Raw genomic sequence first — 10,015 nt, forward strand, 5'->3', positions numbered from 1 at the left:
AGCACTCTTGCTTTGAGAGAGAGAGAGAGAGAGATAGTTATTAAGTGGCCAATGGTGGTCCAATAATAATCAGGGAAAGGAAGACGGAAACATAGATTAAATAAAAGACCAATCAATCATATCATTCAAAAAACAAATATAAACTACTAGTAGCAGGGTAAAACCAAGAAACCATTATATTTACTGGTTCGTTGTAGATTTCTATGATGTTTGATATGAAGTTGGTGAAGATAGGTTGCAAGTTTGAATTTGGAAAGTAGGTTGATTTAACAAAGAAGCAATGCAATGCAAGACGACAACTTCAAAAACGTTGCATCGATCTGCCCTTCGTTGACTCATCATCTTCTTTTCAAAATACATATATATTATTATTCAAAATTATATAACATATATGCGTGGTTCATATATATGATGTCACCACAAAACATGTGACACGTTATACGTACATATCACATATGATTAAAATCTGTTAGGCTTTATGCAGCTTCTTTTTTCTTTTTTTTTGGTCAGGTATCCAGGCCGTAAGAGGCCCAGAACCAAAAAAAGTTCCATGCCCAAACCCGGCTGAACTCCACAGTAGAACGCCTTTGCTTTGAGGGGGTGTTCTCCAAACTAAGAAATCAACCAATAGAAGCTGAGAGTGAGAGGAGTCGCTAACGCCTACGGCCGGTGAAGAGTTGAGAGGTTCTCTCCCCATTACCGACCAGAATAGCCCGGTCTTTTGCCGTAAGCCACGCCGAGTTGCGGTGTTAAACATGCCGCTAAGGCCCTTTAGATGGAATTCAAGTCAACAAGCTGAGATTTCTGATTCAAATGCTGGGGCAGATCTACTTGACATTATTCTCAAGCTGCAGCAACTTTCCGCTAGCAAATTCCAATCGCCTGAATGAATAGACACTGTGCTTGGCATCGAAGGTCTTCGTACTCGCCGGCAAGAACTTGATGTACCCCCCTCGGTGTAGCAGTATCCAGTCGCCCATCATTCAAGCTCTTCCTTGATGATGTAGCTTTCGACGGAGCCTTTTCTTCCGAAGCCGCAGCCGGGCCGTCTCCGTCAGCACCCTCCAGCGCTCAGCAGCTCAAGTAGCAACCTCCATAGGTTGCCGAAGCTGTAACCGCAGCTGACCCACATTCGGAACACCTAGCTTTGCGGCCGCATTACCTTGGGATGCATGCGGACCCACTGCCTCAGATCAGACACAATCTGGGATGGATTGTGACCCCTCTGGTAGAACAGGACACGAACCCTTCATGACTCTTCAATTTTATCGTTGAGAAGACTCCAATCTATTATCCAACAAGAGCAGCTACGGTCTTCGTTCGTTACAATGAAACTCACCCTTCCTTCCTTCGAAATGCTACGGATTTACCATGCCTTCCCTTACTCATCGGAACGGCGCCGTTCCCTCCCCTAGGGACACCAAAAAAACCCAAATTCAAACAAGGAAAATAATGAAACAGCAAGCTTGCTATTCCACCATCTCCCCAGAATGAAGGTGCCAAAATCCATATCCAAATTACCCTCAAACTTTCAACCTGCAAGCGAAGTAAATTTCTTTCTGGTTTAATTAATTCACAGCCAGTCCAAAATAAATTACATGCTTATGATCTGTTTGCCATTTGCACTGACATGTAGTTCTCTTTTTTCCAAAATGTTCGTGATGGTTTGTGGCTTGCACCTGAGCCAATTCCGTTGAAGAGAACCGTCGACTGTCAGTTTGGCTACTTCATGCGCTAAGACATTTTCCTCTCTAAGAACCAGGTAAATCTACAATTTGAAATATTTTGTGCTAAATCTAAAATGTCATTCAAAATAACTTGAATTTCTGCGATTGATGTCTCTGATTTTAAAACTTGGATGAGAATCAAACTGTCAGATTCAAATATAATTCTTTCCAGTTAAAAGTTTTTTGTTATTATTAGTGCTTCCCGAACCGTTAAGGCTTCCGCAGTTAAAGGCGAGGTGGGCTCTATTTTAAAGTTTGAGACTGTGAGGAAATATAATGCACGAATGTTTTTTGTTTCGGCTGAATACTGTGTTGTTCGTTTTGGACAGAAAAGACAATAGTGAACTTAACGAGAAACACGTATTCTGACCCTCGAGATTTGGATCTGGATTTAAGGCCCAACTGTGAGTCCAAAAAGTGGCCTGGCTGGTCACTAGTGTTATGATTTTGTTGGTCCAAGCCTTGTTGGACTCTGGCGAAGGATATAGACTATAGATCAGAGTACAGTTTAGTCCAAAGTGCTTTTTTTTTTTTGGTGACTAGTCCAAAGTGCTTTAATTTTAGATGGAACAATTTCATCAAATTTTTATTCTTTAAAATTTTAAGAATTAATCGCATAAGATAGATGAATTCTTTTACTGTTTTCAATCAAATTTTTAATATACATATTAGACAAATAATTCTTAAAAAAATATTTTTAGATAAATTAGTGTTCCATTTTAAAAAATAAAAAATCGATTTAAAATTATTTGGGAAATGAATTTGCATAGTTATTTGAAGTTATGAATGAATGAAATGTGTGAAAATGTGGAACTAGTGTGGGTGTATGGTGAGAAAGCAGTGTTCCATTGTGTTGGTCAAAGTCAAAGACTGAAACTATAAAGTATAAACCCACCCTGATTTATCATAACTCAATATTCTTCCCTTCCAGACACCATGGACAACCTCAACCTGGCATTAAGGTTAATATTGTCTTTCAACCTATTACTATTACTCCCATGTTGTTGTTGTTGTTGTTCAGTGGCTCCGCCACTTCCCATATTGCCCCTCCCAAACGCCTTCCAGATCCAATGGCAGCTGAGCCACATGTCCCTCTTCTTCCACTTTGGTCTCAACACCTTCACCGGACAAGAGTGGGGCTCCGGCCACGTCCACCCTTCCCTCTTCAACCCCACCAACCTCAACGCCACTCACTGGATACACCTCGCCAAACTCAACGGCTTCAACCGCGTCATCCTCACCGCCAAGCACCACGACGGTTTCTGCTTGTGGCCTTCCCAATACACTAACTACTCTGTTCGCTCCTCTCCCTGGAAGGCCGGCACCGGGGACGTCCTCGCTGACCTCTCCGCCGCCGCCAAACTTGCCGGCGTTGACCTCGGCATCTACCTCTCCCCCTGGGATCGACACGAGCACTGTTACGGTGACACCTTGCTCTACAATCAGTTCTACTTGGCCCAGATGACTGAGCTACTCACTAGGTATAATACATAATATTTGGGTTTTCGAATTCGAATTTGGTATTACAATTGATTAGTTAGTTATGTTAGTTGTATGTAGTTGTTACTTGTTAGATTCATAATAGGGTTACATTGTGTTAATCATAATATGCATTTCATGATGGGAGGTATGGAGAGATAAAAGACGTATTTTTGGATGGTGCAAAAGGAGAAGGGGAGAAGGACATGGAGTATTTCTTTCACACTTGGTTCTCTCTCATTCACCAGCTTCAGCCCGCCGCCATTATATTTTCTGATGCTGGTCCTGACACTAGGTGGGTTGGGAATGAACTTGGTCTTGGTGCCTCTACTTGTTGGTCTATTTACAACTCCACTCTTACTCCAATTGGTGGCATTTACAATGATCCTCGGTGGGTTACTTAAATTCCTACGCTTTAAGCTCTATGCTCTCAGATTGTTCAATGTTTTCTTTGTTTCTAACAGATATGCGGCCGAGGGAGATCCGGCTGGTCATGAGTGGGTACCTGCCCTCTGTGATGTTTCAATCAGACCGGGTTGGTTTTGGCATCCTTCAGAACTTCCAAAGTCTGCAATCAATCTGCTTGAAATATACTATAAGTCGGTTGGTCGAAATTGTCACTTGCTACTCAATGTGCCTCCAAACTCATCGGGTCTCATTTCACCCGAGGATATCCAAGTTCTTCAAGAGTTCACTCAACTCAGAAGATCCATATTCTCCAACAATTTTGCTATAAATGCGCTTCTTCAAGCCAGCAGCACGCGAGGAGAAGGAGGAGGAACTTGTGATTCACAGTTTAGTCCCTACAATGTTCTGAAAGAAGGCATATACACTTATTGGGCTCCAGAGGAGTATCAATTAAGGTGGATATTGTACATAGATCTTCAAGAACTAGTATCCTTTAATGTTTTGCAACTACAAGAGCCTATTCAAATGGGACAAAGAGTGAGTGAGTTTCACCTCGAGGCATTGCATCTAGATGGTGTATGGAAGAGAGTTACAAATGGCACCACAATTGGATATCAGAGGCTTTTGCTGTTTCCAAAAGTAAAATCTCAGCATTTGAAGCTTGTTATTGACAAGTCTAGAGCTGATCCACTGATATCATACTTGGGAATCTACATGGATCCAGTTACCATTTGGAGCAGCATATATGATGATACAGTCTTAACAAGCCATTTCAATGCAACTCAAGTTATTCATATTATCACACAAGACAACTCTCCCACTGCTACAATGTAAACTTGCTCAGTTATTTTTCTTGTAGTTGTATGTTACACGGAAATAGAAGAAAATTTTTTGCTCATTTATGTATGTGTGAATTGGTATCTGTTTTTCTCCCCATGTATTTTGTAGAATCTTGTAGATGACTCGTCTCTCAATAAGGAGAGCAGTAATCTGTGCAAATTGCTGTGTAATTTACTTTCATAGTATCAAGAACAAATCTTCCAAGTTCCAATGGTTATTAACTTGCACGCAATGGCCTTCAAAATTCCTAAGATAAATTTTTGTTGTTGACATGTTTATTAATAAATCAAAGAAATTAATAAGTTCACCAATATGTATAAACTAAAACTTCAGTAAGTTAAAAAATGTATTAAGTGCAAATCTCATTCTTTCACTTGTTCTATTTTAATTTGTTCATATCATAATATCCTTTTTAATTAGATTTTATTTATTTCTTCATTATTTTCTTACTAGATTGGAACTTTAAAAGGGTTGATAGAGATATTCATAGTAATTGAGGATGGAAGCAGCAGCAGAGCAAGGAGAGAGAGAAAGCAGAACACAGATGCTAACAGGCACGGTTTTAGGGATAGACCACACCGATCTCTTTTACAGAGTCTGTGCTCTTTGTGAAAGGACCCTTTCCTTTCCCTCCGGTGATGATTCTGATGCCCCAGCTTCTTCCCTCTGCAAATTCTGCCACCCGCACCCTGCTTCTGCCTCCTCTGCCTCCAAAAGACTCTTCCGAATCCTAGTATCTTCTTTTTTTTTCCCTCTTCAAAGTTCTGTTTTTTCTGTGACCCTTTGTGTTATTTACACCAAATAGTATTGAATTTTGTTGTGGGGGTGCTTTGTTTTGCAGATGTCGGTTGCGACAGAAACAAAGGTCTTCAGTGTCATATGCTTCGATAGAGTTGCCAGGGTTCTGTTCGGTTGTTCTGCAGATGACTTCTTTCACTTTGCAAAGCTCCACCCTTTTTGTGGTAATCTTCTACCCCTTTCATTTGGAAGTTGGATTATCCAAGCTCTCAATGATGTAGAGCGTGAACATAGAGTTTATACTGTGAAAGATTCCTCCTTTTTTTTTTCCCTTTTGGGTCCTGCATTCAGCTTTGAACCTGGTTTGTATCTGCAGGTGTGACTGTAAATGAGATTCTGGAGGGAGAGATGTTCACTATGACTCTAACCAAGCCCCTCAATGGCAATGCTAGACATCTAAGGCTTGCATCCGCTGTTCCTTTGAGCTCTACATTTCAGCCCATCATTCAGGTTTTAAGAGAATACTACACATCATCACATACTAGTTAGTCACAATTTATTTTGTGTAAAATTTTAAGTGAAAATCATTTTACAGTGGCATAATTAAGGTACAAGAAGGTGGGAAATAAATGTTAGTTATTTTCATTTTATGTTAGCCATGATTCATGAGAAAGAAATATTAGCTCCATTTAGTTTACTTGTTTGGATGGTGTCTCCATACTGAAAACTCTCTATTTCATTATACAGCCTTTGTGTGTGATTTTTAGTCCTCTTTTTTTAATATCTGTGCCAGTTAATGGCATGACAAAGTAAAAGAGAAAAGAAAAAGATCATTCACTGAGGATCATGGCATCATGCTGAACTAACATATTTATTCAAAGATTTATTTCTAAATTAATAAAATCAAATACAGATTTGTGCACAATTTCAGGGATAGTAGTAGAAGCTAGACAATCCCAAATATTATGCATGGAGCCATGCCCACAAGTTAATATGATCACAAGCTATGCCTTGTTATTTTTGCTTTGAGTCCATCATTTAGGAGAGACATTAGCCCCACCATTTTTCGGTGTTAGTTTCCCTTGCATCCAGTTTGTTAGCATCTGAAGTGCAGCTTTTGGTTGATCCATGGGAACCATGTGCCCAGCTTCGTTCACCTGTTTTTTCACAAAATAAAGTTATCAAAAGTGGATATAACAATGTCAACTCAAGAACACACCCTTGAACACAAACCTTGAGGAACGCAAGAGGTCCATGGCTTTTAAGAGTCCCTGCTGCTGCGCCATCTACCAAAAATGGGACAGTAGAAGCTGCTTCAAACTCCTTTTGACCTGACCACTCCATTGCATGAACCCACCTTGAATTCCCTGAGCAATGAGAAACAAAAGCATTAAGAATGCTGATCATTGCACTTCTTTTTTTGTCCTTCCGACACAAACAACTTTAGCTTCAAATTAATTGAGTTGGCTGCAAAAAGCTTACCAAGCCAATTGCATATGAGATCTTCTTCTCCAGCATATACAAGAACCTGGATTCCATCCTCAAGAAGAGCCGGGATTCCAACTTCGAGATTTCTCATCCAGTCCTGCATCATAGCATCATAGACTATGCTACTGCACGAAACAAAGTCCAAGTCCCCAACACCTAAAGCATCCCTAACTGTCTTCTCGTTTAAGAATGTCTCTACATTGGAGAAGTCATAACACAGATTTCCCTCGCATTTCTTTCTAATGTCATAGTACTGCAGTTTCAATAGTAGAAGAATTCATAAGTGAAACTATGGTAGTCAGGTAGGATTTTTTAGGCAAATAATTAGATTGGTAAGAAAAGTGTACTATGTTCTCTTATGATACCATACATTAATGTCGCCGGCGATGGACATTATCCGACTGAATATGGCATTGCATTTATATAATGAAGTCATACATGCATCTCCACCATCAGTACCTGACAAATACAATATAATTTAAGGGTGTCAAACAAGTAAAATTACATATTGTTTGAGCAATAAGCTGGTAAGTTTTCTCCCATTGTGTTTTTCTTTTCTAAGATCATTCATCATGGGGCTAAAAAATTTAATTTGTAACCTAACATAACATACCACAGCTTTTTATGGCATCTTTGCATGATGGGATCAACTTGCTGATACTATCATAATCAGACTTTTTAATCAGTCCTCTGTCTAATGCATAGTCTGTGTATGCTTGGTACTGAATTTCTGGATTGGTCAAACCATTACCAATAGCAAAACCCTGTTTATGAAATTGATCAAGAGAATCAGTATTATTATTATCAAGTAAAGGCAATTAACAAACCTTGTAATGTACATATATAATGAGAGAGTTTTGAGACCTTGAGATTGATTATTATTCCTTCCTTTGCTTTGTTGCCTTGGTGAACCCTTGATGCAAGAGCTGGAATGTAGTGTCCAGCATATGACTCTCCAGTGATGTAGAAATCATTCTTGACAAATTGGGGGTGCTCCTTGAAAAATGCCTGTCATTGATGCAGAATTGGAGTGTACATGTTATTTTTATCACCATGCATTTTCACTTTATGAATTGTTTTGTTTAGTCACAATTATGGAATGGACTTTACCTGCAAGAAATCATAGAGATCATTGCTAACACCTGCTTCATCATGGCGGATGTCATCATCATCAGAAGTATAACTAAAGCCTGTCCCAATAGGCTGGTCTACAAAAAGAATATTTGATGCCTACAAATCAAAAGTAAACATTGATGCCAACCATAACCAATAAAGCTAATGTAACAGTTTGATTCTCTGAGATAGGTGCTAGCCGTAGCCCCATGTGTGAATGTGCTGAGAGATATAAATTATGACATTACTTTTTGTTAACTATTCTCAAAAGCGAGGCATTTGCATGGAATGAAGATGTTAAAGTAATATTTTGAGAGAAAATGCAGGAGAAAATTTATAGGCACCTTGTCCCAGCCAAATTCATTCCAAACAAGAGACAAGTTCTTTGTGATTTGGAAAGGACCATTCTCATAAAATAAAGCAAGCTCACTGCTGCACCCTGGTCCTCCGGTCAACCATATGACAACAGGGTCTTCCTTCTTATTGCGAGATTCGAAGAAAAAGTAGAACATCCTGCACCATTGATTTGAAGAGAGTTTTCCATGCAGTTAGGACCACAGCTTAGTGCCTTAATATATGTATATTTTGGCTAAAAAATAAGTTTGAGTTTCTTAATATGCAAGAAAACAGGCAAGCATTGTTTATAAGCCTAAACCAGTACAAATCATGTGATGATAAATAAATATTTGAGCCTTAATCATTTAAAGAATCTTTACAACTCATGAAACAGCTTGAGTTATATGAGAAAGTGGCAAGAAATTTAACTTTGTTAACCAAAATATCCAACTTCTTGGCAGTTATTTCTCTCAATAACTGCATAGAACTGTTACAGAGATTTCTTTGACATGAAGCTAGCAGAGAATTTGATAAGTAAATAACTAAATAGGAACTTCAAATTGCATAGCAGGGTTCATATGTATGTTTAGTTTCCTTACCTTGCCGCTTTGGAACGAGGAAGGCGATAGTACCCTGCATGGTGAGCAAGATCTTGAACAGATGTACCAGAAGAAGAAGAAGCAAGATTGTAAGGGAATGTGAGCTTCTTCTTCACAATCTTTCCAGGGACAAGATGAGTGTTACTCTCTATTCTGTTAATGGAGCCTTTAGGGAATAGGTTAAGGCCTCTGATGAGGCTCTCGGCCGTGAAAGAGTCGCCTGAGGGGCAAGTTGTAGTTTGAGTTGGAGAGGAGAATGAAGGTGAAATGAAGAGGAAGATGGTGGAGAGTGAGAAGAACAACATAGAAGATGATGCCATGATGTTTGTTTTGGAATGAGTAGAAATAAATATGAATGGCATCTCAATTTATAGTTATTAGTCTCAAAAGTGTTTGAGTATGGGAGGGTTAACAGTTGCCACTACGCACTTTATTTTCATCTTAATATTTAATTATACTTAACAAGATATATTCAAGCTAAGCAACTTCAAATAATTGAATTCTTGGAGGTGTGTAATCAAAATGCCTTCATATTCCTTCATTTACGTGTACTCACTTACATAATAAATACTCACGTTTAAGTTAATTGTGTCTCTGTCTCTCTGATAACACTACTACAAGACGATTATTTATATGAATTTGTCTTCATGTAAAAATAATGTATAAAAATTTAAAAATTATAAAATAATTTGATATATTTAATTAAATTATTTAAAAACATATTCATGTGAATAATCATCTTAAATTCTTAATAAAGGAAAGTGTATAATTTCATTACTAAACTGTAACAGAGGGATGGCAATTGGCAACTCAGTTAGCATGCCTTGCAAGGGTGGATTCCTCCATATATAAACGTTACTATATCATGAATAATGCTTTATTTTGAGATCGTGAGATACTGAGATGCTCTTGCTTAATCGTCAATTCTTAGTTTTATTTTTTATTAAAATATGTATATCCATATATATGGTATTAAGTATGCTAGCTACTACGTTTTGTTAATTATTCCGTTTACGATTTTCATTTGAATAAACAATAGCTAAAAATTAAAATAGACAAAGTAACAAATATTTCACCTTATCAACAAAATTTAATCCAAAAGATATATAAAACCATCATGTTTATATATATGCAATTACTATCTATTTATATATATGCATGTTACTACTTTTTATATTTTAATTCGTTTTTTTCCCAGCATGGCACATGCATATATGTTGGCATGGGCTGTTCTATAATTGTGAAGCTATGTAGAAAAGGAGGTTAAGAAAGTGTTGCGTGTAAGAT

The 10,015-nt window shown here is 38.2% G+C and overlaps 3 protein-coding genes across 4 annotated transcripts; 2 read left to right on the top strand and 1 right to left on the bottom strand.

Moving 5' to 3' along the window:
* Positions 1-635: 635 nt before the first annotated feature.
* On the top strand, positions 636-5,025 carry LOC127744236 (alpha-L-fucosidase 1-like). 2 transcript variants are annotated; one of them, XM_052256514.1, is made up of 6 exons: positions 636-1,547; positions 1,637-1,762; positions 2,659-3,208; positions 3,355-3,597; positions 3,671-4,444; positions 4,908-5,025. In XM_052256514.1, the coding sequence occupies exons 3-6, from the start codon at positions 2,664-2,666 to the stop codon at positions 4,918-4,920; spliced, it is 1,575 nt and encodes a 524-aa protein (XP_052112474.1). In that variant the 5' UTR covers positions 636-1,547; positions 1,637-1,762; positions 2,659-2,663; the 3' UTR covers positions 4,921-5,025. The 2 variants fall into 2 exon arrangements, with proteins under 2 accessions (XP_052112474.1, XP_052112475.1); XM_052256515.1 differs by having other exon boundaries at positions 1,702-1,762.
* LOC107461846 (uncharacterized) lies at positions 4,954-5,889 on the top strand. The gene is made up of 3 exons (XM_021129204.2): positions 4,954-5,187; positions 5,296-5,416; positions 5,569-5,889. The coding sequence occupies exons 1-3, from the start codon at positions 4,954-4,956 to the stop codon at positions 5,739-5,741; spliced, it is 528 nt and encodes a 175-aa protein (XP_020984863.1). The 3' UTR covers positions 5,742-5,889.
* Positions 5,890-6,044: 155 nt separating this feature from the next.
* Positions 6,045-9,246, bottom strand: LOC127744237 (serine carboxypeptidase-like). Its single transcript, XM_052256516.1, has 9 exons — positions 8,729-9,246; positions 8,138-8,306; positions 7,791-7,910; positions 7,545-7,688; positions 7,294-7,444; positions 7,051-7,139; positions 6,675-6,933; positions 6,426-6,559; positions 6,045-6,349 (listed from the first exon to the last, which is right to left on the bottom strand). The coding sequence occupies exons 1-9, from the start codon at positions 9,088-9,090 to the stop codon at positions 6,227-6,229; spliced, it is 1,551 nt and encodes a 516-aa protein (XP_052112476.1). The 5' UTR covers positions 9,091-9,246; the 3' UTR covers positions 6,045-6,226.
* Positions 9,247-10,015: the final 769 nt, after the last annotated feature.

The sequence above is a fragment of the Arachis duranensis genome, unplaced genomic scaffold, assembly GCF_000817695.3.
Source record: "Arachis duranensis cultivar V14167 unplaced genomic scaffold, aradu.V14167.gnm2.J7QH unplaced_Scaffold_232527, whole genome shotgun sequence".
Classification (NCBI taxonomy): Eukaryota; Viridiplantae; Streptophyta; class Magnoliopsida; order Fabales; family Fabaceae; genus Arachis; species Arachis duranensis.

What these genes read in the sequence shown, in the direction of transcription:
- LOC127744236 (XM_052256514.1), top strand. Translation starts at nt 2,664, where the DNA reads ATGGACAACCTCAACCTGGCATTAAGGTTAATATTGTCTTTCAACCTA. An exon ending in ATGACTGAGCTACTCACTAG is followed by an intron (nt 3,209 to 3,354) that starts GTATAATACATA and finishes TCATGATGGGAG; the next exon opens with GTATGGAGAGATAAAAGACG. An exon ending in GGCATTTACAATGATCCTCG is followed by an intron (nt 3,598 to 3,670) that starts GTGGGTTACTTA and finishes TGTTTCTAACAG; the next exon opens with ATATGCGGCCGAGGGAGATC.
- LOC107461846 (XM_021129204.2), top strand. Translation starts at nt 4,954, where the DNA reads ATGGAAGCAGCAGCAGAGCAAGGAGAGAGAGAAAGCAGAACACAGATG. An exon ending in AAAGACTCTTCCGAATCCTA is followed by an intron (nt 5,188 to 5,295) that starts GTATCTTCTTTT and finishes TTTGTTTTGCAG; the next exon opens with ATGTCGGTTGCGACAGAAAC. An exon ending in AAAGCTCCACCCTTTTTGTG is followed by an intron (nt 5,417 to 5,568) that starts GTAATCTTCTAC and finishes TTGTATCTGCAG; the next exon opens with GTGTGACTGTAAATGAGATT.
- LOC127744237 (XM_052256516.1), bottom strand. Translation starts at nt 9,090, where the DNA reads ATGCCATTCATATTTATTTCTACTCATTCCAAAACAAACATCATGGCA. An exon ending in ATCTCTATGATTTCTTGCAG is followed by an intron (nt 7,689 to 7,790) that starts GTAAAGTCCATT and finishes CATCAATGACAG; the next exon opens with GCATTTTTCAAGGAGCACCC. An exon ending in CCATCGCCGGCGACATTAAT is followed by an intron (nt 6,934 to 7,050) that starts GTATGGTATCAT and finishes TTGAAACTGCAG; the next exon opens with TACTATGACATTAGAAAGAA.